This window comes from Sceloporus occidentalis, unplaced genomic scaffold, assembly GCF_023333645.1.
Source record: "Sceloporus occidentalis isolate IW3139 unplaced genomic scaffold, rSceOcc1.0.p SCAF_5, whole genome shotgun sequence".
Taxonomy (NCBI): Eukaryota; Metazoa; Chordata; class Lepidosauria; order Squamata; family Phrynosomatidae; genus Sceloporus; species Sceloporus occidentalis.
In genome coordinates this window covers 65,896,454-65,924,341 of record NW_028316985.1, presented here as the reverse complement: position 1 = coordinate 65,924,341, position 27,888 = coordinate 65,896,454, and the positions used below count along the sequence as shown (strand labels likewise).

Sequence of the window (27,888 nt, the reverse complement as noted above, 5' to 3'; positions counted from 1 at the left end):
ATTTTGTTTTTAGCCAATTGGAGTGAAATGAAATCATTCCTACCATAATTAATTTTTATTATAATTCATTAGCAGCATTTTGAGATTTAAAGTTTCTGGATCATTTAAAGGTAATTCCTTATAGAGTGCAATATGGTACTCTTAACACATCAGCACGTGAATGAATTTGTCAGGTCTCTTGACTTCCAGCAAGGGATCCAACTATTGGAGAAATAGAACATGACAACAAAAAAAGAAGGACAAGAGACCTCTTCTACAAGATGCAACAAATCAGAGGAAAATTTAAACAACAGATTAATTCAAGGAAGAACCATTTGAAGATGAACCTCCAATTTTAGAAAGTGAAGTTGAAGCTGCACTCAAAGCACTTGGGAAAAATAAATCATTAGAAACAGATGGAGCTGCTTCAAGCTACAGAGAAAGGATGTACTCTAGTGGTTTTAATTCTCTTCTAGTTCTAACCAAAATCTGTCAACAGATATGAAAACAAAACAATGGCCCACAGATTGGATATGCTCAATATACATTTAATCCTCAAGAAAGGAGACACCTGGAATTGCAGAAACCAACAAACCATTTCACTAATCTCCCATGCAAGCAAAGTCATGCTCAAAATACTGCAACAAACCCAAGCTGGGTTAAGGAAAGGAAGATGTGCTAGGAATTGTATTGCAAACAGCTGTTGGATAATGGAGCAAGCCAAAGAATTTCAAGAAAAAAAAATCAGCCTTTGCTTTATAGATTATAGCAAATAATATATAGATAGATTTATAGATAGTGAAAAACTGTGGTTCTCCCTGTGAGAAATGGGTATGCCACAACATTTGATTGTCCTAATGTGTAACCTGTATTCAGGACTAGAGGCTATTGACAGGACAGAATATGGAGAAACTGAATGGTTTCCAGCTGGCTAGGGGATCAGGCAAGGCTGTATTTTATCCCCTATCTGTTTAATTTGCATGCTGAACATATTATAGGTAAAGCAGGATAAGACTTGGAGGAAAGAGGCATAAAACTGTAGGAAAGAACATCAACAATTTAAGATATGCATATGATTCTATACTATTAGTAACAAAATAGCAACGACTTGAAATGATTAATGAAGAAACCATAGTTAATTATTTCATATGGGGGGCTTGGAGGGCCTGAGGGCAAAACTAAATGCGAAACCATTCAAGCAATCAGCAAGGGTGTGAATGGCTTCTAAAAAGCAGATAACAGATATAAGAGCCCTGTTCTGGCAAAGAGGACCTTTTTTTTTTCAATCGTTTCCCCTCTTCTGTGATCCCAGTGTGGGTCCCTGCATCTGCATGTATATATGTATTTCATATTGAGCTACAAACTGATGTGAAATCCGTATTTAGGACAAGAGGCTATTTTTGGAACAGAACATGGAAAAACAGAATAGTTCCCAATTGGCAAAGGGGTCAGGCAAGGCTGCATTTTATTTCTTTACTTGTTCAACTTATATGAGCCCTGGTGGCGCCGTGGTTAAATACTTGTACTGAAACCACTCACTCACACACCATAAGGTTGCGAGTTCAATACCAGTGGAAGGGCTCAAACTCGACTCAGGCTTGCATCCTTCCAAGGTCGCTAAAATGAGTACCCGGATTGTTGGGGGCAATTTGCTTACACTTTGTAAACCGTTTAGGGAGTGCTTAAGTGCAGAGATATGGAAATGTACTTGCTATTGCTAGCAGGGTTTACCATTGCCATCCTCTGAGGTTGAGAGACTGTAACTTGCCCAAGGTCACCCAGTGAGTTTTCATGACTGAGCAGGGATTTGAACCCTGCTCTCCAGTCATGGTCCAGTGCTTCAATCACTACACCACACTGGCTTGTTCTTTTTCTTCAAAGTATTAGTGTAAGTGGGAATTACCTAAAGCAACTATACATGAAGATAAAGATCTTCATTCCAAGGAGGTCAAATTGAGGCTATCATGCTTGCCACATCATGAGAAGGCAGGACTCATTAGAAAAGGCAATAATGCTAGGAAAGATAGAGGGTAGTAGAAAGAGAGGAAGACTGTGCCACATGGCTAGACTCAGTTAGGGAGGTCACGAGTCTGAATCTACAAGTCCTGAGCAGAGTAGTTGAAGCAGGGCAGGGTTTTTTGGAGGTGTCTCATCTACCTGGTTGCCATGATTCAGTGACAACTTGAGGGCAGTTAACAACAAATATCTCATTTTCTCCCAGTGATGCAAGGCAGCTTACAAAATAAGTAAAAAATGTTTCAATGGGAATATGAGTTATACAGGTATATGTTAAATTATTTATATGATTAAAACAATGTAAAGAATATAGAAAAGGTTGCTGCTGATGTTGTGTGCCTTCAGTTTATTTTTGCCTTGTGGCAACCTTAAAGCAAAAACCTATGACAGAATTTTTCTGGCAAGATTTGTTCAGAGGAAATTTGCTTTTGCCTTTGGAGATTATGCACAGGAAATCCATGCTGGGATAGACGCAGGTTGTAACCATCTGGAATGGATGTTATTGCACAACTGAGAAGCTGGGCAGTATGCAGCCCGTATCCAACTCAGGCTTCTCCGGCAGCTTTTCAAGAACAAGAAAATCCTGTTCCAGACGGTTACAAACTGCATCTATCCCGGCACGGATTTCCTGGGTGATAATCTCCTTCCTGAGAGGGTGACTTGCCCAAGATCATCCAGTGGGTGTCCGTGGCTGAGCTGGAATTTGAAGCCTGGACTCTAGTGTCATAGTCCAACATTAAAAGCACTATACCACACTGGCTCTCCAATGTAAAAACAAAAACAAAAAACCAACTGATAATTAAAATATTTAAAAGTACAACATATCCATTTTAAACTTCTGACCATAACAGGGAGTTAGACTATACCACTAGATCACTTACGCTCATTTGCACAAATGGGAGCTTTTTTTGAGTACAGGCTGACCCCCTTCCAGGTCCTTGATCCTGCTGTTTGTTGCTAAAATCCATCCACAGAATTGCTGATTGCATGAATGACATCTTGTTTAACCATCTGGTGAAACTCAAATTGTTTTGTCTTTGCTGGCTCCATTGGAAATGGCCAGATATTCTCTCCTGCACACTCACATGCCACAGGCAGAACACTCATTTCAGCCTCTTTTCCTGTACTATTAGATTTCTAACAGGTTTCGTGGTCACTTTATGAGCACTGAGAAATTCATACCTTTGCTTGACACAGTCTAGTACTGTTCTCATAACAGTAATGTTCTTTAGTATTTTCAGGAAATAGTTTTTGTTGTTGTTGTTGATGATGATTGCAAAGTGTTTAAATTGAATTAGAAGCCTTTTATTTGCTTTTTACTAGATGCTGCCTCGATCTTATAGGAGAGGCGGGATGATGATGATGATTATTATTTGTTGCAAAGGGTTTTCTGTTATCAACTGAAAATAAGTTCAAAATTGAATAGTTAAGTAAATCAGACCTGAAATATAAACATAAAATGTGTAATGGAACAGTAAGGAATATATTCTGTTTCAGCTCCTTTTTTTTAATACTCTTAAAAAATAAAGCCTCCTCGTGTATGCCAGAAAGCTAAATCTCTCCTAAATGAAAGTAGCACATGAACATAGTCTGGCCACACTTGGCTCAGTAGGTTCAATAAACACATAATTGCTTTTATTTTACCTGCCCCTCTCCATTGTTTCTTTTCTCTTGTGACCTTGATTCATTTGCTGCAATGAGAATTGTGGCAATAAAAGGGTGAGTCTGGAGTGACAGGGAGAATAAAGTGCTCAGATTATAACTGCATTTGATTCCTGTCTTGCTTCTTTGGCAGAATGGAAAATTAGACTAAATAATGTGGAGATAGATATCAGGCGTTTCTTCTATCTTCTCTGCAGCATGGGTGGGGAACTCTTTTCAATTTGAGAAGGATCTTAGGCCACATTCAGCTAACTGTGATCAATGATGCTCCACAAAACTAATAGAGAATAGCAAGTATGATATTCCTGGGGTTCAGTGGAGAATTATGTAGAGGCCTTCTTGTTCAACCAGTGCACCCCAGGTCTCACTAACAGAATTATATTTAAAGAGGATTAAAGAAGTTTTGCTGCTGAGACTGAATCTATCTTAACACTGAGAACTGGTGGCTATGATAGCATATCTTCTATAATGGACTCCACTGGGTGATTTTAGTGAAGTCATGCTCTCTTGCCCTCAGAAGAAGGCAAGGGCAAATTCCTCTGGACAATTTTTGTCAAGAAAGCCCTGTGATAGGGTCACAATAAGTCAGAAACAGTACACATATGTCCCTTTATGTCACACAACACAAACACACACACATGCATACCCTTCTATTTAAGGTGGCTACATATTGGGTAATATAAAAGTGGCAGGGAAGAAAACCATCCTGGAACTTGTCTTGGAACTTATTCACACTACATAGTGCTAGTGCTGCATTCCACTTTAACTGCCACAGCGACATCCCATGGAATCCTGGGTTGGGCATTTAGGTAGAACTGTTTAGAATTCCCAGCCAGAGCACTCCAGTGCTTCACCGAACTACAAATCCCAGGATTCCATAGGATAGAATCATCATAATTAAACTGGAACAATAGCACTACAATTGTGTGGTGTGACTAGGTCCCATAAATGAAGTGGTATCTGTGGATACTGTCTTGTCTACCCAATATAAACAACAGAAGAAAGGCATAGTCAGGCTTGTTCTGGCACAGGGACATACACATTTCTTGTGACAGTGAGATATTAGAAAACAGTAATCAGGAGCAGAAAGCAGCTATCTGCACCCATGTTCTTTATTAGTGGAGGCAGCTGCTCAGACATAACAAAAGTATTTTTGCTTAACTAAGGGCCTGAACAGACTCTCCAAAATAAAGCTTCTTCGGGTCACTTTGGAGGTATGCTGTTTAAATGACACATGCATCTTAAAAGGCCACAAGCTGCACCAAAGCTGCACTCCAGTCCTTAGGATTGGAGCGTGGCTTTGACGCGTGGCCTCCAGCCTCTTAAGACACATGGGCCTGTTACAGACTGCCAAAATAAAGCTGCTTCGGGTCTCTTTGGAGGTATGCTGTTTAAATGATGCATGCATCCTAAGAATCTGGAAGCTGCACCAAAAGCTGCACTCCGGTGCTTAGGAATAGAATGTGGCTTTGGTGCGACCTCCAGACTCTTAGGATCCATGCATCATTTAAATAGCATACCTCCAAAGAGACCCGAAGCAGCTTTATTTTGGCAGTCTGTAACAGGCCATGCATAATTTAAACAGCACACTTCCAAAGTGGCCCGAAGCCGCTTTATTTTGGACAGTCTGTTCGGGCCCTAAGACTCATTAATTTTAGAATTAGTAATACCATGTGACCATAACAGATTGGTCCTAGGTCTGTGACAGCGAACATATGGCAGGTGACACCATTTGGTCCAGCATTCAGTGGAAAGAAGGTGGAACAGGCACACACACCTATTTCTTCTCCTCCCAGACATTTCCTAGACTCTGGCTGCCTCTCTGGATGCAGCTGGAAACTGGGAAAGGTTCAGGGGGAGAAGGAGGAACAGGCACGTGTCTCTCCAGAGATAGCTGGAGGCTGGGAAAGGCATGGGGGGGGGGGAGATGTCACACCCCAGAAGTCCCTCCCCCAGAGGGCGGAAGTCGTGCCCCCAGTACCAGGTAACACCCAGTACTGGAAAAACTTTTAGTTGGGCCACCTTACTTGCTCATTAGCTTACTTGCTGTTCACCGCTATGATCTTTGGAATAGCGGTATATAAATTTAAAAACAAACAAACTGGTATGCATTGCCTGTCTCCTATCCAGCCCTCCTTACCTTCCAAGATCAGACGGGATCTGGTGCCTTTAGTGTTACTGACTTCTTTATCTAGACAGACCCATGACATGTTCCTGATCCTGGAGAAAAATCAATGGCTTCTGTTTTACATCCTCTGCTCTGCTGGAAGCAATTTGTACAGTGCAGGTAACCAGTCAAGTGACAATAAACCTGTGCAATTTCTATCTGTCACTGACTAAACAATGACTTAAATTCCATTCTCAGTGTTGAGATATTTGTTTACCAGTCAGTTGTTGTTGAGAGGGTTCTGACCTGAGATGCTTGTTAGTTCCAGAAAGACTTCCCTTGTTTCTCTTTCAGAGTTTTCAAACAGCAGTGTATGTTATAAATGCTGGTGAAGGAACTAAATAGAGACAAAGTAAGAGGTTATGTCTGTCAGGATTTGAAGGGTTAAAACACAGCACACAGGGAAATGCTTGATGTGTGTGTGTGTGTGTGTTGGGCCATGAGCATTCAGCACAGTGGCAAGGCTGATCATCCACAGCTGATGCTCATTGGGCCAAGAACACTTCACTGGCCAAGTGCACATAGCCATGGATGATGAAACATGTGTCTGGATTGCACAGGAGACACATGACATGGCTACACACCTGAACTCACTGGGTTTGGGAGACCACATGGTCTGGAGTCTATATAAACCCAGGGGTTGCAAGGGTGTGGTGTGGGTTTGAAGTAGGAGTTGGATTGGTATGTTGTGGAGTTTGAGAGATCTAGTTTTGTATAATAGCACTGTGAATAAAGAGCACTTTGGGGACTTCTGTTTCTCTGGTGGTTTATCAGAAGAAGCTACAGCATCGGTTTGCTGTGTGTCCCTGGAGGTTCCTGCATTGCTGCAGTTCCTGGAAGACATCCAGTTGCTGTCATCCCAATTGGACTCTGGGAGCCACGCTTCGGCTTCTGGAAATTTGCCAGCTCTTCTCCAAGGGTCTGGCTTAACCCCAGGACTCGTTTGAGTTGCTGACAAGGGTTGTTGGACCCCAGCAGTTGCGCTGACAATGTCATTCACATTTCAAAGGAAACCAGACCTGAGTTGAAGCACTTCCTCTAGTCCATCTGCCTTGGTCCAGGCCTCGGAGGTGGAGAACTGCTGGACCTGATTCCATTCCCCACCACTACTCCCTTCTCCTTTTGTGTCATGTCTTCTTAGATTGTAAGCCCGAGGGCAGGGAACTGTCTAACTAAAAGATTGTATGTATAGCACTGTGTAAATTTACAGCGCTTTATAAATAAAAGTTAATAATAATAATAAGAATCAGTTGTGCTTCCATCTTCTATTAAAAAAAACAACGATGAAATTCCAAGAAGCCATTGATGTCAATATAAATGGGTAGATAGTTGTTTGGTGAAAATCTGTGCATTATTGTGAACTATTCGTGATTTCTCTGTAAAGTATTTTTTAAAAACTTTACTCTCAAAAATATTGTTTCTAGAAAGATGTCTTTATAATTGGCAGAGTATTTAGGCAGTTTTATATTATTTCTGAAGCATTAATTTTTCAGAGTTTGTTTATTTCTTTTCTGATAAGACACTCATTCACACCATTCCAGCTTTTTTTAAAAAAGGAATAAATGGGTAACTAACAAAAGATATCCAGTTATCTATGTTCCTATCTCTTGTTTTGAAATATGTTTCATTTACAACCAAGAGAGGCACTCAACTAGAAAAGCATACAGACAGTGTGTAGACTATTATTTGTGTTGATTGCATCTGTGTACATACTGTGTACATGTACCCAGAAACATAATTGGCCTCAGGACTGCCATCCTCACACTTGTTGCATTACACTTGAAGCAACATGCACAATCTTTACTGTGTAGTCTTACCAAAAGAGGGGAATGTCAAGATGGCTTTGATTTATCATAGAGGAAAGGGTTCAGTTCTGGATTTCTGCTGATGGAACAGCAGGATTCTGCCAAAGCTGCAACCTCCTCTGCACCCCAGCAATCTCCTCTAGATGTCTGGTAACATCTCACCCCCCAGCATGTTTTGAGGCAGGGATGTGGGGAGCAGTGGATGCAGATGGGAAGAAAGTTCCTTTGTACTAGCACTGTACTAACAATGAAGATTTTCATACCTAAACGTGGCTCAAACGTCGCTGAAATGTCCTCAAAACATGGCAGAAGTGTGCATGTCTAAATGTTAGTATCTCTTCCTTAATCAAAGATTTTCATACCTGGCATAAAGGTGGCTCAAACATCTCTGAAACGTCCTGAAAAGGTGTAGGAAGGGTGTGTGTCTGAACACCAGATGGGCTTCCTTAATCATCATGGAAACGTGGCTCCCTCTAGTGTCCCAGAATTGTCGCAAGCGGAGCAGATTTCCATTTCCATGATGATAAAGGAAGCGTGCCTGGCGTTCAGACACACGCTAGATATGAAAATGTCAGGGAAACGTGGCTCCCTCTAGCATCCCAGAATTGTCGCAAGAGGAGCAGATTTCCATTTCCATTTCCATGATGATAAAGGAAGCGTGCCTGGAGTTCAGACATGCGCTAGATATGAAAATGTCAGGAAAACGTGGCTCCCTCTAGCGTCCCAGAATTGTTGCAAGGGGAGCAGATTTCCTATGAATGCAAATCTGGTCCCCAGGAACAATTCAGGGATGCAAAGGAGGGAGCCAAGTTTCCATGACGATTAAGGAAGCACGCCTGGCATTCAAACACGTGCCCTTCCTCTACCTTTTCAGGATGTTTCAGAAATGTTTGAATCACCTTTATGCCAGGTATGAAAATCTTCATTGTCAGGGAAACGTGGCTCCCTCTAGTGTCCCAGAATCATCGCAAGGGGAGCAGATTTCCTATGAACGCAAATCCGGTCCCCAGGAATGATTCAGGGATGCAAAGGAGGGAGCAACGATTGAATGATGATGGAGGGAGCACGCATAGCGTTCAGACATGTGTGCTTCCGCCACCTTTTCAGGACATTTCAGCAACGTTTGAGCCACATTTATGCCTGGTATGGAAATCTTCAATGCCACGTTGCACATAGGCTATAGTTTTTAAATGTTTTACCACAAAATAAAGGAGATGTTCATAAATTAAGATAACCTATTGTGACTAAAACATATCAGAGGCCTTTTGCTTTTTAAAAAGTGGAATGCTGGTTTTGAAGTGACCCTTAAATATGGAGCTAAAGAGTATGGAACTGATTTTTTGCTCTAACCACAAGATAGGCAACACCAATGCCTTCTCACTGACTGGATGTTCATATGGGCATATCTGGCTATTTTTTTTTTTTTATAAATCTCTCCATGTCTACATTAGCAAATGAAGATTAGCAAATCAATTCACTTTAATCATTTGTACTCCAGTTTGAAATATTTTACACTTTTGCATCTGCAGATGAATGAATCATCTTTAAAATCTAGTAGGACTATGACAGAGTAACAGGAAGAATGGAATATGAATTAATTGGCAGGTTGAATGAATCTTGCTTGATTTCTGTCTTTAAATGTAACATTCATAGTTTTTTAAATGTTATTTGAAACATTAATTAAAATGGTTCTGGTTCCCCCGCTCAATACATTAAAATTAGGAACCAGTCTCTAATGTACAGATTGTTCCTGTCTTGCGTTTGATTTCAAAATACTTCTGAAAAGTATAAAAAGCAATTTGCTACAAGTTTTTTTTAAACAAATCATAATGCCTTTTATGATATAATAAGCAAAAGCACCCAGCTTTGCACTGATGAAAAAAGGTTGGAGTAGCCATTAGTTGGCTGCCGTGAAGTCTTCAGGCAAGTTATATATATGTGAAGCCATGCCTTCTGGCACTTCTAGGGGTGCCTCCTGCCATAGTGCACTGCTATAGCTCCATACAGAGGAGACCAGCAACTCCATGTTTATGATTTGTGCTTGCCCCTCAGCAGAGAGAAGCATTTAGCTTTGATTCATTAACTGTTTTTCTCTGACTTACAATATTGATTGCAAAACTATATATTGATTAAGACTGTTTGGGATTGTTTGCCATCTAGTGATTGATGATGGTGTTGCAGGTTTAAATACCAATGAATTTTACAAAATTAAATGATCATACACACTCCTTGGTCCCCTACTTCAGATGTCAAATTTCAAGCATTTAGGTTACATGATCTTGGAGTTATGATTCTGAAGGAATTATCTTTCTGAAGCATGCACACTTTCATTAGATTATCTGATTAAACAAATTTTAATCAATTAGCTATTCTGACATTATATCAGAGACCTTTTCACACTACACACTTGTAGTGCTGTCATTCCACTTTCACTGCCAAGGTTGCATCCTATGGAATCCAAGAACTGCTATTTAAGAAGAGGCATTTAGAATTTTCTGTTAGTGAACTCTTAATAGGTCACCAAACTACAAACCCCTGGATTTTTTAGGTGTGTCGGGACTAATGCTGATGTAACACAGACACAGTCAAATACATTCACAGCAGGAATGGCATCAGTAGAATAACTGTAAATACCAGTTCTACTCACAGCTGTACTCACAGTACCATGGAAAGTAATAGTTGCACCTACAGCCTCGCTAGAAAGTCTGCTGCCATCAGACATCGGTAATGATGTGAAATAACTATTTCTCCATAGCACCCATGTGGGAAAGATGCTATGAACAGTCATGTAAGAGAAACAACGTGATACCATCACTCTTTCCTGTCCACTTCATATAAACAGTATAAAAGCACTTTGCGAGGCCCTCAACAATGGACATATGATAGGGATAGTTGCCTCTCAAATGTTGTCCTAAAGTGCTCATGTTGTAATAATGTAACTCTCATAATACAGATATAAAATTGTACTGTGAACTTGATTCATTTATTTTCAGCGAGTTGTGTTTAATTCCATGCTTTAGAAATAGTGAAATCCACATGGATATTGAAGAAGGTGTACCAGGTGTATTAACTTGGTGGGCTTATTTTGGGGCTTTTTGTTGTTGATTTTTAATTTTTTAAAATTTTAAATTAAGGATTGAGCCTATATTGTTTCTGCTTCAGTAAACTTTCAACTCTTTTTGTCCATTTCCTATAGGTGAAATGAGAAATGATTTGTATATCACAATAGAAAGAGGGGAGTTTGAAAAAGGAGGGAAAAGTGTGGCCCGGAATGTGGAAATAACAATGTACATTGTGGACTGTGGTGGTCAAATTTTAAAGGTAACATCTATCCAAACTTTCTTCTTCGCCTTCTCTATACTTTATTCCAAATGGTCACCTTATGTAGTTGGGGACAACTGGGAGGTTCTAGAAGAGGGAGACAGGGGAGAAGGGGGATGACAGGGACCTGGAATTGTTTTGAAGTGAGAGGCAGAGGCTCAGTCATGCCAGACTAGCTGTTAATTTTACCTTCTTGCTGGGGAGTGACAATTACTTCTTTCATTTATTATCAAAGAAACATCTTAAATATGAAGATTCTTACAAGTACCTTTCCAGTATCTAGTGCAGTTTAATCTAAAGTAATTGCGCTTAGGATAGACTGCAGACAGCATTTATTATTCTTCAGAAAACTCGATGACAATAGCTGTCTTAAAAATTCTTAATGCTTGTTCATTTAATAGTACACTTGTAGTTTATCATCATGAGTGGGCTTGACTGCCTATTTTGGTGGTCCAGTTTTGCCTAATTATTTGCGGGAAGAGGGTTGCTCAGTTTCTCTTGCCCAGTCTTGGCACAAACCTTTCTGTTCCCCTCCCAATTCTGAGGTCTGTGGGGGCACAGAAAGATCAAACCAAGATTCATTTGGTTTACAAAAGCTGATTGAGCGAGCCCATTCTTCTTGCTTATGGATCTTTAGATCTCATGCAATCTGCCCCAATTATTTGTAAATCAGCATAGACTTCAATATTGGATACTGTATTTAGAGTTGCAAATGTGGAATGTTTGTAGGCACACAACCTTTGCTCGATTTCATGTATTATGTGAAGAAGTTTGAGGAAGTTTTATCATTTTCCTTATATCTTTTTTGCCTCCTTTTTGAGAAGATCTGCTACCTGTTTTGTCAGTGAAGCAATATCTTTAACCTGGGTGTTTTCTTTGTTAGGATTTTATTTCCTTTGGCTCTGGAGAACCACCAGCCAGTGAATTCCACTCCTTTGTGCTGTACCACAACAACAGTCCCAGGTGGGCGGAGCTGCTGAAACTTCCCATTCCTGTGGATAAATTCAGGGGAGCACACCTTCGCTTTGAATTCCGACACTGTTCCAGTAAGACCTATTCATAGTGGTAGTGCTTTGGAGTTGCATTATGCTGTGTCAGAGGGCTTCTCAAATGATTTTCATACCTGTTGGTTTATAACAGAGCTTCTAGGTACTTGCAGTCTGTGGGAGGTGAGGGTGAGAAGGAGCTCATTCAGACATCACAATGCAAACAACAGTTATCTGCTGGTGTGAACAGTTTTGCCTTAACAATATTCAGTGGAAAGGAATTACTGGTCTTTCAGAATTGAAATCTGTACAAAGTCCTTTAGTACATAGACTCATGTATTTGCAGCTGTGGAGTTTTTCCTCCAGGGTTGTACTATTTTTTCTTCTGATGGTATTTGTTGTTCTTAACTTTTTTTGACCATCCTGAGGGCAGGATGGCACGTCCATGAAACAAATAAACAGCAAAACCTGAAATTGTTTAACTGTAAAGTAGGAATGGGAGGAAATAGGCCTTCCAGATGCTTGGGATTATTGCTCCTACACTCCTTTACCAGTGACAGTGCTGGCTTGGGACCTCTGAGAACTGAAACTCAAAATATCTAGAACTATGTGACCTGCCAGGCTTCAATAGAACTGTCAAGTTTAATCAGTGGGATAAGAACAAATTGCAGAAAGAGGAAGGAGAAAATATATAGGCAAGAACCTCTTACTTTGCTTCCAAGCTGGACAAAATGGTGATGGATGACAGTTAAAATTCACTGATGATGAGTTGTTAGAAATTCTTTTGTTCCCTCTGATGGTAGTCTGTTGGTGAAAATAGGTTGCCAGTGTAACTTGATTCTTCTTTTAATCTACACCATACATAACTGTTCTAGCAAGGTTTTATGTAGACATCACTGCACTGATAAGCTATTATTTAATGACCTAAAAATTAAAATGTGATATACTGTTAATTTCTAAGTTGATTACAATTAATAGATTTGGCATTAATGGGATTTTTTTTCATAAAATGACCACAGATAGAGATATCAGTAAAAAGCACCTTCTAAGTGTTCTTGAAAGTACAATAATATGAGGCATTCACTCCCCCCCCCATTGTGAATATGTTCAGAATCAAGGTGTATTCCCCCCTAAATAGGTGATATAATTCTTTAAAATAGATGGATCTAAGATTATATTTACTATAGCAATGTGAACATGCATGTTCATAAAATATACTCAGAGCAGAGAGATCTTCTACCTTGAGGAAGGAGGACCTTCCAACAGACTCTTCATGAATGATTCTCATTCTTCCCATGTAGAACTGTTTTTGGGGGAGGAGGGAGGGTTGTCTAGGAGATACACACACACACACACACACACACTGCACTGTGAGTCCCCACACTCCTTCCTGATGGCCTCTCTTAAATTTCCAATTTAACTGAAATCAAGGGAAATATACAGTAGTCAGATATCAGTCCCGTTCATTGTTATCTGTGACTTATCTGTGAGCCTACATCCAGTACAATACTAGTGGAGGTCTACTACCAAAGCTGATTTTTCTTCCTCTGCCCCCTACAACTCTCCTCACCATATGAAAACTGGTTTTCACAGCCTTTCAGAATTTGGGGGAAGAGTTGCTGTGGAAGGGCAAATTCGCCCTCCTTCCTGTTCTTCTTTTTTTCTTTTGAGATTATGCCTGAAGTTAGGAATTTCTCACTATGGGGAAGTCATTTTTGGGAGCCTCCTTGTGACTATGATATCCTGGTTATTAATGGTGGAGCGTCAAAGCGTATGTGTTACTTTACATTCACTGAATCTATGCATTATCATTGCATAGATTCAGTGGTGGATTTTTATATATGTGTGTGTTTCAGCAAAAGAAAAGGGGGAGAAGAAGTTGTTTGGTTTTTCTTTCGTCCCTCTGATGCAGGAAAATGGAAGGACGCTGCCAGATGGCACTCACGAGCTCATTGTTCACAAGGTAATTTCAGTCAGAAATCAGAGAGAAATGCAATTTATTTGGAGTGATACTCCAAATGCCTATGGTTGCCTTTAGTTTCACACAGATTGAATCAGCTGCCAGAAGAATGCTAAACTAGTCAGGATATAAAATAGCCTTTCATTATGTCCTTTCAAGCTTATGCTGTTGGTTCTCCAAATCTTGTTATCTTTTTCATTGCCAGACCTTGTGATGTGAATAATTTCCCTTATGGTTCGCTCCCATCTTTTGCCAACAGGCTAGACTAACACCTGGGAGGACACCCAAATCCTTACTTCACTTTTCTCTCTCTTTTTCCCCCTCCTTCTCTCCTCTCCCCCCATTCCCCTGCGCTCCTATTTAGTAATTGTCACCCATGCATATCCTTCTCAGTGACACTGCTTTTGTATTGCAGCTACTTACATTTTGACCCCTGTTTGGCTCGTCCTTGGATACATCAACACTGCAGAAATAATGCAGTTTGGCAGCACTTTCACTGCCATGGCTCCATCTTGGGATTTGTAGTTTTGTGAGACAGCAGCACACTCTGGCAGAGGACGGCTAAAGAAACTGTAAAACTGTAAATCCCAGGATTCCGTAGGATGGAGCTACAGCGCTTAAAGTGGTGTCAAATTTCATTATTTCTACAGTGTAGATGCATCCCATATCTTGTACACATATTAAATCTCATAACAATTTTGTTTGGGTCATTTCTTTATTTTTCTTTTTAAAATCACTATGAGTTTTTAAAAGATACTTTTAAAAATATACTTGTATGATATACTTTATGTGGGAGGCACCTTGGTTCCCCTTTTGGGTGAAAAGTGACAGATAGATAGATAGATAGATAGATAGATAGATAGATAGATAAATAAATAAAGGTCTCCTTTTATTAGTTATATGAATCACAAGAAAGGTGTTTCTGGCCCAAAATACACTACAGAAATAATCCAGTTTGAGACTGCTTTAACTGGCCTGTCTCAATGCTAGAGAATCCTGGGAACTGCAGTTTTGTGAGACATTTAGCCTTCTCTGTCAGACAGCTCTGGTGCCACAGTAAACTACAATTCCCAGGATTCCCTAGCATTGAGTCAGGGCAGATAAAGTAGCCTCAAATTGGATTATTTCTGCAGTGTGTTTTGGACCTGTATTTTCCTTTATATATATATATATATTGGATGGCAGCATGTTTTAGGCTGGAATTGACCCAATTATTTAAGAATTAATTAGTTGGGTTTTTTGTTTTGTTTTGTTTTTTAAGTGAAGATTATGCTATGTATGTCACTTCCCCAATAATGTTATGTTTTTGAGCATATTTTTGAAACAAAATAAAAACATTTAGGGACATCTGGTAGCAGCGTATATGGTCAGCCAAACCATCTGTTTCACAATGTAAAACATTGTGGGTTTTTTTCCTCCACAGACCTAAATTGTGATTCAGTGTAACGTGAAAAATGTATTTTATAGCTCAGTCTGCACAGTGTGGACATATATCCACAAACTTAAAATAAGAAATTAAAACATTGAAAGCATTTTTTTAAGTATTGAGTATTTTTGTTCTAGAAGGGGTAATATAAGAAGCACAATGATATGGCTTTCCCTTTTTTTATAAGTAGGCTGGCAGTTAGTAGCTCGTTCATTTAAATTATGTTGTCCATTGACTTTATACTATGTACTTTACAGAATGCAATCCTTCTTTATGAATTTCTATAGTTTGCTTTGATTTACCACTCTCTTTTACTTTATTTTCCTAAAAAGTGTGTGTGTGTCCCTTCAGGTCACTTCTCGACTTAATGGGATTTCCATGAATTCCATAGGGTTTTCCTATCAAGAAATTCTCAGAGGTGGTTTTGCCATTTCCTTCCTCTGAAATATAACTTACAGCATCTGGTATTGATTGTCTCTCTCCCTGTATAGAATCTTTTAAAAGCCAAGATCAGAGGTTTTCAAAAGGCTTACATTTTCTAGCCATATAATAACATCATGTGACAGAAGAAGCAACATTATTTTTTGTTTCCAGGGCTTCTTCGTGTTTTTTTAAAAAATTAGTTCAAAACACTTGAAACACTGTTTGCTTTATTTAGCACTTAGTACCATACAGGTGATGTTCAACAAAGAATGAAAGAACAAGCCCTTGTCTGAAGAGGCTTGGAAGCTAGATATTAAGAAAAAGGAGACAACCAAAGAAGGGGAAGGAAATGAAGGCACTAATCAAATGGAGAAGTAGTTGTTTCAGTTCAATATACATAGACTTAGCTGCAGTAGTGCTGTGAAGCAGAGTTTGATGCAGAGGTCCAGAGCCCCACTCAACGGAAAGATCAATGTAGCAGGGCTGGTTCAGCACATTTCAAATACATAAACACCAGCTATAACCATTAAATTAATTAATAGAACCACTGTTTAGATGCAGTAGGCAAGGATTTGGAGAGTAGTGCTGTGGAAAGGTGGGTCTGAGGAAGCAATTGCAGGACATCAGCTATGCTGCATTGAATTTGACATTTGTGGAGGTCACTTAGGGCAGTATGTCTGAAAGAGAATAGTAAAGACTAAGAACAGTAGGCTGAAATAACCCAACCGAGAGAGGTAATTATCAGATTTTATTGTTTTATTATTTAAAAAACAGTTATATGTGACAGTTTTATTCCACATTTTATTTCATTATTATGAAGTGAGTTAAAATGCATATTTAATTTAATTGTTCTCCCAGTGTGAAGAAAATGTAAGTCTTCAGGATTCTAGTCGCTACCTCAAATTCCCCTTTTCAAAGGGACATCTCCTTGCAAACAACCACCAAGCAGTAAAAACCACTAAGGAATCATTCTGGATTACGTCTTTCCTGTGTTCAACTAAACTCACTCAAAATGGTAACAACATGTTGATGATTAAAATAGTGTAAACTATAATAATGGAATATTGGGCTTGTTAATGTTAAGGTGTGCTATAATGTGTTCTGTTATTAACTTATCAAGATGGAAATTATCAGATAGTGAAGAAATAGATTTGTAGGATTATTGATGGATAGAATTAAACTGGTATGGGTTTAATGTAGTGAAGCACATTTTTAGCAGAACCATGAAATCAGAAATTAATATTGGAATTGCCCATTTATTGTTAACTGTTTCTTAGTTTTGCTTTCATAACTTATTTAGTTATAGTTAAAAGATTCTGATAGGTATTAGAATGTTGTGATGGCTTCTGAATGGACTTAGAAGATGTTAAAAGCAACATGTTACTCTAGGTTAACAAGGGAATAATGATGCCAAATTCTGGGTGTTATTGTTACATGCAGGCAATGGTTGGGGTCGGATTGGCCACTTTCCTAATTTTAAAAGCTTATAATTAAAAAAAAATTTAAAACCATATGTTAGCAGCATATTATTAATTTATTATTCATGAGATAATGAGTAAGACTGACATTAACACATTTTAATATTTTGAATGTAGTGACCAAAATAGTAGGAGTTTTAATTAACATTTTAAGCTTTGTTATGAATGGTTAATTGCTCCAGTTGTTACTTCAAAGTTATACATAAACATTACTACGACCCACTTAAATGCACTGAGCAAAAAAGCTCAACAATGCTATACTTGCCAGAATTAAATTTCATAGGGTTCAATGAGCGTTACCCCGTAAGTTAGCATGTATAACTAAGGTTCTCAGACTTTGGTCCTCTGGATGTTTGGACTCCAGCTTCCTGACCATTGGCCATGCTAATTGAGACTTTTGGAAACTGAGGTCTAAAGCATCTGGATGACTTTAGACCTCACAAAGTAAAATGTAGCAGGCAGACTGGTATCAAGTGTGCATTTTAGAGACTAGCCAAAACCAGTCTTAAAAAAATTGCACTGGCTTCCAGTTTGCTTCCAAGCTCAATTCAAGGTTGCGGTCTTCACTTACTGGGGGCCACGGTATCTGAAAAACTGCTTTCTTCCATCTGAGCCTTCCTGAAATTTGAGATCCTCACAGGAAGTCCTGTTGCATTTTCCAACACTTCATGATATTCAGTTGATATGCACACATAACAGGCATTTCTTTGTAGCATCACCCCAGTTATGGACTTCTCTGCCAAAGGAAATTCGGCTGGTTCCATCTGGTGTTGTTCTGCAGGGCCTTTGATGTTGGAAGTTGTTTTAATTATTTTAAAGTTATATTTAAAAATGGTTTTTAAAAGAGTATTTTAATGTAAAGTTGAAGGCTTTCATGGCTGGCATCCATAGCTTTTTGTGGGTTTTTTTGGGCTATGTGGCCATGTTCCAGAAAATTTTCTTCCTGACGTTTCACCAGCATCTGTTCTGAAGAAACTTTTCTGGAACATGGCCACATAGACCGAAAAACCCACAAAAAACTAAGTATTTTAATAAATTTTTATTTTATTTATTTATTTACAAATTTTAGTACTATTTTAAATACCTTTATTTGTTGTGCATCACCTCAGGAACTCTTGCAGGCTCAAGGTGATATATAAATACAATACACAATTATTATTATTATTATTAAGCTTTATTTATATAGCGCTGTAAATTTACACAGCACTGTACATACAATCTTTTAATTAGACGGTTCCCTGCCCTCTGGCTTACAATCTAAAAAGACATATACACATACTATATTGCAATTTCCTGACTTAGTTGGCAGTTCTGCGGAACTGTATCCATTATCTCTCCACTCCCCCTTCTTTCTAAAATTAATGTTAATGCATTTTTTAACCTAGTGCCATTTGTGCCATCTTGAATGTTTGCTGTGTAGGGGACATGCTTGATCTTCTCAAGTGGCGAGCCCATCCAGAAAAAATTGCAGGCTGCCTCTCCAAACTGAAAGATATTGATGGGTCAGAAATCGTCAAGGTACAGTCTTGCTTCACAGTTTGTTTTATTTGGCATGTGACAGAAAATCAAAGACCATTTGCAGATATGTATTTCTTAAATTTTCATTTATCCAGTTTCTTCAAGATACACTGGACACTTTATTTGGAATTTTAGATGAAAATTCTCAAAAATATGGCTCCCATGTATTTGATTGTTTGGTAAGATATACTTCATTAATCTTCTTGGTATTGTTTTAATTTTGGATGCTGACACAGTAATAACCTCAAACTAATAAACAATCTTGTTATTTTTAGGTCCATATAATTAACTTACTGCAGGACAGCAAATTCCATCATTTTAAGCCAGTTATGGACACCTACATTGAAAGTCACTTTGCAGGAGCACTTGCATACAGGTAGAATTATATATGAATATACCTAAATGGCTTCATCTTGCACAATCACTGATGATCTTCTTTAAATAACTGAAGATAGACAAAACACATGCATCAAAATTAATTGCTTTGCCTTGAGAAAAATAGCTCTACCAATTTTCAGTCAGCTCAATTCTAATAATCAATCAGTCATCTGGCTCTAAGTAAAGTTTTATGGTTCATATATACCCTTTTAAAAATGATGATGATGATGATGATGATGAGATAATATTTATTTATATGCCACTTCCCCCCATGTTTGAGACTCAAGGTGGCTTACAACAATTAAATCAAACATAGTTTAGAAAGAGCATGATGGTTGAGGCCTAAAGCTATTCAAAAAATATAAGCAGGTTGTCAAAAACCCTTGCATGCCAAATTATCTTTCAGCCCAGTTACCCCACATGTCTTAACCCTTGGAATGAAGATCTTTATCTTCATGTACAGTTGCTTAAGTTATTTCCTACATACACTAATTCTTTGAAGAAAAAGAGCAAGCCAGTGTGGTGTAATTGGAGCATTGGACCATGACTCCGGGGAGCATGGTTCAAATCCCTGCTCAGTCATGAAAACTCACTGGGTGACCTAGGGCAAGTCACAGTCTCTCAACCTCAGAGGATGGCAATGGCCAACCCATCTAGCAATAGCAGTAGCAAGTACATTTCTATACTGCTTATCAGTGTACTTAAGCACTCCCTAAGTGGTTTGCAAAGTGTAAGCTAATTGCCCCCAACAAGCTAGGTACTCATTTTAGCGACCTCAGAAGGATGCAAGCCTGAGTCGAGTTTGAGCCTTTCCACTGGTATTGAACTTGCAACCTTATGGTGTGTGAGTGAGTGGCTGCAGTACAGGCATTTAACCACTGAGCTACCAGGCCTCTTTGACTCTAAAGAAACGTGCCAAGAAAACCCTGTGATAGATTTGCCTTAGTGTCACCATAAGTTGGCAATGACTTGAAGGTAAACACTACTCCACACATGCTAATGTAAAAAACAGTCCCAAGTATTTATTACTTGGGTGTTCATTGTTGATCCACTATGTACATTAAATGTAAATCTACATTCAGTCCTCTAATTTCAAGTTTGTCCATTTAAGTATTGCTAAGGGAATGAAAAGTACAGGATCCTTCTTTGTTTATTTTTCTCATCTGCTCTTCAATGGCTTTTTTCTTTTCTTTTTGTGTGGGGGAGAGGGAATATTGTTTTGAAAGGCTACATACCTGTAGCTATTTTCTTGAGAGGTAGTTCTGTTGAGCTCAATAGACTTACTGTTCAAATATGACTATAATTCCAATAAGACTATATTCATTGAGTAAATTCTGTAAATCATTTTCTGATGCCCTGTTACATGACACACATACGAAAGGTTGGTGGACATCCAAAACTGTATTAGTTATGTATTGGCACATATTTGTGGAAAACCTTGCTAAGTGAGGTTGGCTCTTTCCTTTGTTCCTGGCTTTTAGATTGTTAATAAAATAACTATACTTCTCTGTTGAAAATTTGCTGATTAAAATTTAATGATGTTCTGTGGTTTTAAGAGGTTTCACTGTCTTGTTATAATGTATACACTTTTTTGCTTTAGTTAAGTATTGTTTGGAATAGATGTATTTTATTATTCTCATGGTTTTATTGTAAAGTACCTCAAGCACTGGTTGTGAAGAGAGATGATTTATAAATACAATAAAATAAATATGTAAAACAGCTCTATAAATTAGATTACTTTAATCTAACGTGGGTTTATCAGCAGTTCATCTTGGAAATAAGTTTTGCTTTATATTCTAGAGACCTCATAAAGGTGTTGAAGTGGCATGTAGATCGAATAACAGAAGTGGAAAGACAGACACACAACCAGGAAGTATTAAAGGTAACTAGGGATGAGAAGTTAGCTCAGTTTGGACTCCAATGCAAACTTACTAAAATTCACACTTACCAAATCTAAACATAAACTATATAGATTAGACTTTTTCTAGTTAACAATGCAATTCACAAAAAAGAATACCAAAAATTATGTGCTTGAATCAGTGCATGTAAGAAGTTTGTATGTTTTGAAAATTATACACAAAATGTTTTTCAGCAAAAAGTCACTTGGAAAAAAATCCTTACATTTGAAAAATAAGCACATTAAAACGCATACATTAATATATATATAAAAATGTGTATGAAAAAGTAAATGTTTAAAAAATATGCTAAAATATAGGCCTGTTACAGACTGTCAAAATAAAGCTGCTTTGGGTCTCTTTGGAGGTATGCTATTTAAATGATGCATGGGGTCCTAAGAGTCCGGAGGTCGCGCCAAAGCCACACTCCATTCCTAAGCACTGGAGTGCAGCTTTGGTGCAGCTTCCGGATTCTTAGGATACATGCATCATTTAAACAGCATACCTCCAAAGAGACCCGAAGCAGCTTTATTTTGGCAGTCTGTAACAGGCCATAGACTAGTTTTTGTGCAGGCTGGGAAAAAACACTCTGATGAAGAAACACGGTGGGACAAGCTAAAGACTGAAAAAATGAGATGTTTAGTGAAACTGAATTTGAGAAATTTCTCCAATGGAGCACATTGAAGACAATGTGCTAAACTCATTATTAGTCCCAACCATAGTAGACTCATGGACATCAGTGGGGTTTACATAAGTGATAACTAATACCTCATACTGTTTTTCCATTGCATCTATTGTACTGAGGTTTTACTGATATTGCCAAAAATAATCTTAATCAGTATTCTGTAAAATCGTACTGTCCAGATATGTTTGTGTAAAAATTTGTTGATCCCTGCACAGACAGTTATGTAGTCCAAAATGTATAAAAAGCACCAGGTTGAGGTATTTCTCTACAAATTTTAACTCATGCTAGATTATGGTTTCATGATTTGGATCGAAAGTAGTGTAAAGCTACATGTTCTTAGACAAGAACATCTTCCCATCTCCCTTCTGACAGACCACCCCAAAAACACTCTGAATCTTGGAGTACTCTCCAGAGTCAGTTTTAGGAGAGGTTAGGGTTTGCAGCAGCAGGGAGACTGTATCTCATGATGGAAACTGTCATGAGCAAGCATGTGAAAATGCCTTCTGTAAATGCATAAATTGAAACTAAACTGACATATTAAAATTAAGAATTTGTTCCTCATGTGCACACTAGGGCTGGCCCATGATTTTTATTGCCTGAGGCAAAGGAAAAGAATCCTTCCCACATACACACCATTCCCCAAACAGAAGGTGCCTGGACTGGATGTTGAATCTTTTTTCATTCCTAGTAAGGCCCTTCAGTATGGGTAACCACATAGCATAATTATATGACAAAATACATCACATCAGGGCCATAATAAAACAGGTATCTGTTTCATGGATAATTGCTGACCACAGAGAGATCTCTTTTGGTGATCGCTTCATTTCCCAGGCTTCATTTTCCCCTAGCTTACAATACTTTTCACATCATAGTTTTCATTCTTAGAAGAGTGAAAGTGAAGCATTGTTTCTTACTTCATTGTCTCTCTTATTTTTGCTGATAATACTGAGCATTCTGGCTGGTCTGAAAAATAGTTTTAAATTCTTTTGTTTTTAAAGGAACAATGTAATTTCCTCTATGTATGTTTTCAAATTTGTAGGCACAAGAATATATATTTAAGTATATAGTCCAGTCTCGGAAACTGTTCTCTCTTGCTACTGGTGGACAAAATGAAGAGGAATTCTGCTGTTGTATTCAAGAGCTGCTGATGTCTGTGCGATTCTTCCTTTCCCAAGAAACCAAAGGGACTAGTGCTTTATCTCAGGCCCAGGTGAGTTTTTATTTTTCAAACTGCTACCGTATCATGTTGATGCTGTTATGTCCACATTGTGTATATGTATATTTGTTAATACAGATGCAGTCTTGCTTCTAATATGATAAATTAATATTGTTGGTTTGCTTTCAGCTATAATGGCATAATATGCTGTCAGCTTATTTCATCAATTTGCTGATGGCAGAAGTTGGATTCAGCATCTGGCAGTAATCAAGCTCCATCAAGCATTTTGCCAGGCTTACAGAGCTATGAGTTCATTTTGTTCTCCAGTGTCTTCCAAGAATATTGTCAGCCTTCCACCCTAATATCCTCTCTCCAGTTAGCCTTTAAAATAATAATAATAATGAAGACCTGGACCACAGTAATTTTATCTTTCTATTCATTCCAAAATTGTAATCAATCAATAATAATGCAGTTTAAAATCACTTTCATAAATAAAAGAGTAGAGGGGTCTCCAAAGTTTTGTTTTTCTGGCAAAGTAGAGAAACGAAGAACATTTAATAGTAGGGTCAAAGTAACATCTCTCTCTCAAATATTTGTATCTATCCCATATCTTTGCCCCTCTGGGTTTAATTTATCCTTCTTATTGCTATCTTAGGTGGTCTTTCTAAACTCCTTTCCAGCTGTATACTCAGAGCTACTAAAACTTTTTGATGTGAGAGAGGTGGCAAATTTGGTGCGTGATACTCTGGGAAGCTTGCCAACCATCACCAATGCAGATGAATCCCTTCAAGCTGTGAAACTCCAGTGCATTGGAAAGACGGTGGAGAGCGAACTGTACACCAATCCAGGTAGGAAGGGCAAAACCTGTTACTCTTATGCTAAAACAGTATGATGAAAGGAATCTTCCATTTTTTTTAGACATTACATGCATAAAGCATTTATTTAATTGCCATTTGCAATAATAGTCCTAAACAGCCTGGGACTGCAATATTTTGGGGAAAAGATTTATACAGTCTGAAGAGAAACTAGCGTATATGGGACTGCAAAATCTTAAGTGACTTTCCGCACAAAAACCTGTCTGAAAGTTTCATTTTGATTCTGAGGCTCTGCTCCCTTGTATCAGAGATATAGTAGGTGTCTGTCAAGACAGTGAGCTTTCAGCAATGACTCCTCAAATTTGGAGCCTCCTTCCAAGTGAGTTTCCCCCTGGCTCCATCACTGATCACATTTAGATGAGCAACTATGGCCCTGTGCAGACTGGCCATGTCAAGCCGTGGCATCCACATGATTTTCAGTATCTTTTATGTCTGCTCAGTTTTGCAGGAAAAAGGAAAGAAGTGCCCCAGGAAACAAGATTTGAAGAAATTCATGAACCATTCAGTAAAATAGATTTTTCTGCTCAGTTGGTTTGAGATATTGACAACATAAATAGAAATAAATATGGAAGGAGGATAAATAGGCCTAGTTAAAGACAACACACATGAACTAATAGGGCACATTGTTCTCCATTCTCTTTGGAACAAGGGTGGCAAGCTTGGCCCCTGGGACCACATCTGGCCCATCAAGTCTGTGCCCCGTGACACCCCTTTTATTTGAAATAAATTGCTTCCCAGGTAGTCTACAAGAGTGGTGTCTTCAATTTATGGCAACCCTATGAATGAGAGCTCTCCTAGTCACCCTGTCATCAACAGCTGCACTAAAGTCTTGCATACTCAGAACCATGGCTTCTTTGAGTCCATCTATCTGAAATGGGGTCTTCCTCTTTTTTTTACTGCATCTCACCTTGCCAAGCATTACAGTCTCTTCTAATGAATCATATTTCCAAATTATGATAGTCTGAATTTAAACATTTTGTCTTCTAGGGACAGTTCAGGCCTGATCTGCTCTAGGACCCATTTATGCCCAGCTTGGACATCTGACATTTCTCACTCCGTATATGGCAAAAGTCTTTGTTGTAAAATTTTGAGCATCACTTTCCTTGTGTGGGAGATTAATCCAGTGGCCCTTCAGTCCCTGCTATCTCCTTTCTTGGTGTAAACATTCAAACAGCATAAGCATTCAGATAGTGGGGATGGGCAACAGGGAATGAAACAGTAAATTTTAGGAAGTGGCATTTTCCAAATTAATGTGGGAGAAGAGGCATAGACCCTCTTGGTAATCTTGTGCTTAGTAATCTATAGTTGTTCCCACATTAGTAAAAGCCATAATAATAATAATAATAATAATAATAATAATAATAATAATAATAATAATAATAATAATAATAATTTTATTTGTATTTGTATTGCCCCGTCTCTCCCTATGGATCGAGGATTACAACCTGATAAAAACATACAATACAATCATGAAATCCAACAATACCAATAAATACATCCAGTTCCAATAAGTACATCAGTGGTTGAATTCCTAGAACCTATAGGGGGCACATATGGATAGATGGCATCAAAAAGTGTAATGGACAATGATGTGTGATAGAGCAACACAGTATGAGCAATGGTGGAATGTAAGAGTCCTCCATTGAGTGAAGGTGGGTTTAAATGACTTCCCCCAATTAAATACTTAATAATCATAATCTCATATGACAAATAGGCATGCGGAAATCTTTTAACATACAGTTGCCTCTTGCCCATTCGCAGGCAGCAAATGGAAGGGGACAAAATGGGGTGCGCACCACCATTCAAACCAATGGGGCTTGAGTACTGATGCTTTTCTGTTTTCGCAGGGGGGTCCAGAACGGATCCTCCATGAAAATGGAGGGGTTACTGTAGTTTTAAATAGATGCTTCCTGTATGTAAATTAGAACACAGATCTCTCCTAATCTTAGGGAGGTTTCACAAATACCTTTTACTGTATCAGTGAGGTAGCTGGCTCAGGCAAAGTATAAGAGGCATGAAAGAGCCATCCCCTCCCTCCCTCCCTTATTAGAAGATGGTTCTCTCTCTCTCTCTCTCTCTCTCTCTATATATATATATATATATATATATATATATATATATATATATTTGTAGGTTTTTCAGGCTGTGTGGCTGTGTTTTAGAAGAATTTATTCCTGATGTTTCACCTGCATCTGTGGCTGGCATCTTCAGAGAGGAGAAGATGCCAGACATTCCGAAAAATCCACAAAAAACTATGGATGCCGGCCATGAAAGCCTTCAATTTCATATTCATTCTATTAGTTTTTCCTACGAGGCCTAGTAATAGGTACTGTATGTGCCAAAACAATGTGGCTGCTTTATAATTGACTTGGATGGATAAGGGATGCCATTAGCTGTTCTGCCTCAAGCAGTAAAATGCTTTAGATTGGACCTGGCCTGGCTCAGGAACAAGGGCTGAGAGGGACCCTATTTTGCCTAGGATCACTCAGTAAGTGCACTGCTGACTTCCCATTTATAGTCCACAGCCAACATTATGTTCCTTGCACACCATTCAAGAAAACACTGTTGAATGTAAGACCTAGAAATGTGGGGGATTTTTTTTCTCAGCAAGAATACCTGTCTGACTCGTCATTCTCCCCCTCTTTTTTAAAGCTTTACTCTCTATCAGCCCCAACTGGAAAAAATGCCTTTCTCATCTCTTCCCACCCTGGCTTTATAGAAAGTTAAAGAAAGCACTTCATTCAATTGTCTAAAGTACTTTGGTCTGGAAAAATAAAGCATGATATCCTGGGGTAAAGCTGATACTCACTGTGATGTGAAATGTAATTAAACTCCCCTGTCTCAGAGGGTGAAAATGAACACTTCAGAATATTACAACATGTTTTGCTATTGAGTATGGGCAAATAGCATGGCAAGGAAAGGATTCGTAGGCTGAGAAAACAGATTGCTTCAAACTTCTAAGACAAAAGAAGCTTTTTGTGACAAATAACTTTTTGTTCCAAAACCAGATTTACCTGCTAATCAGATTTGTATAACACTGAGGGGGTTTCATGTTTTCTGCTCCAAAAGCAAAGGCAAGTAGTGTTGCTGAGGGTGTGATTAAATATCATGTGCCACAGCACCAAGCTGGGTTTCTGCTACTGTAGAGCTGTTTGATGATACCTACATCACTCTCCATTTGCTTAGACTGGATATATTACTTCCCCAAAACTCAGGACATTCCTAAACACTCTAGATTTCTATTTGGTGAGGCATGCTGAGAGGGAAAGCCAAATATCTCACAAAACTACAAATCCCAGAATTCCATAGCATTGAGTCATGGCAAACTGCTTTATTTCTGCAATGTGGATGAGACCCTTGTCATGCAACTATGGTTGATTGTACCTAGTAAGTGAAAATAAGGCAGCTTGTTTCCATTCTCTGTTGTTACAGTCTACCCTACTTTGTCTGCATTTAGAGAGCATTGCTAGGGGAGCTTATTGCTCAGCATTTTAAACCGGCTGCAGCCTCCCGGGCTGGAACCAGGACGCAGGATGGAGGTGAGGATTATTGCTGCCGAACCGCCGGCTGCCATCAGCCTGGGTCCAAGCCGGGTCCCAGCTGTGCTCCGACAGCACTTTTTAGAAGTTGGAAAGCTTTCCGGCTGTCTAAAAAGTGCTGGCGGAGCATGGCTTGGACTCGGCTTGGACCCAGGCTGATGGTGTCTGGCGGTTCAGCAGCAATTCAGTGTGCGATAATCCCTACCTCCGGGAGGCTGAAGCTGGTTTAAAATGCTGAGCGATAAGCTCCTAGGTCAGTATACTCAGAAGCATAGCAAAAACGTCCCAACTCATCACCACTCTAGAGAAGTAGAGGAAATGTGTGAATTCATGGGATACATAGGCACCTACCAATAGGCCATTATGACAGCCAGCCCAGTATATTAACCACATCTGGCAGGCTATATGGAAACCTTTTAAAATGAGGTGATTACAATCTTGTGCTGAGCTGGCCTAAGACATTCTCTTGCCTCAAGCACCACAGCAAATGGCATCTCACATCCATCTAAGCCAGGAGTGAACAATTGCCGCAGGAAAGGGGGGCATTTTCCTCTCTGTACCTGCCTGGTAGGCTGGGACATTTGCAGGTGGTTTGTGGACTTTTGGCCAGTTTTGGGAC

General features: G+C 38.9%; 1 protein-coding gene across 5 annotated transcripts in view; it reads left to right on the top strand.

Moving 5' to 3' along the window:
- DOCK4 (dedicator of cytokinesis 4) overlaps positions 1-27,888 on the top strand; it is a 311,504-nt gene that overhangs the window by 186,345 nt on the left and 97,271 nt on the right. For all 5 annotated transcript variants that reach the window (XM_089524305.1, XM_089524307.1, XM_089524306.1 and 2 more), the window contains exons 14-23: positions 10,826-10,950; positions 11,834-11,996; positions 13,793-13,899; positions 16,604-16,760; positions 18,644-18,741; positions 18,837-18,920; positions 19,017-19,117; positions 20,920-21,001; positions 22,739-22,909; positions 23,511-23,703. In XM_089524305.1, the coding sequence (XP_089380431.1) occupies positions 10,826-10,950; positions 11,834-11,996; positions 13,793-13,899; positions 16,604-16,760; positions 18,644-18,741; positions 18,837-18,920; positions 19,017-19,117; positions 20,920-21,001; positions 22,739-22,909; positions 23,511-23,703 (1,281 nt within the window). The remainder of the gene's footprint in view (positions 1-10,825; positions 10,951-11,833; positions 11,997-13,792; positions 13,900-16,603; positions 16,761-18,643; positions 18,742-18,836; positions 18,921-19,016; positions 19,118-20,919; positions 21,002-22,738; positions 22,910-23,510; positions 23,704-27,888) is intronic.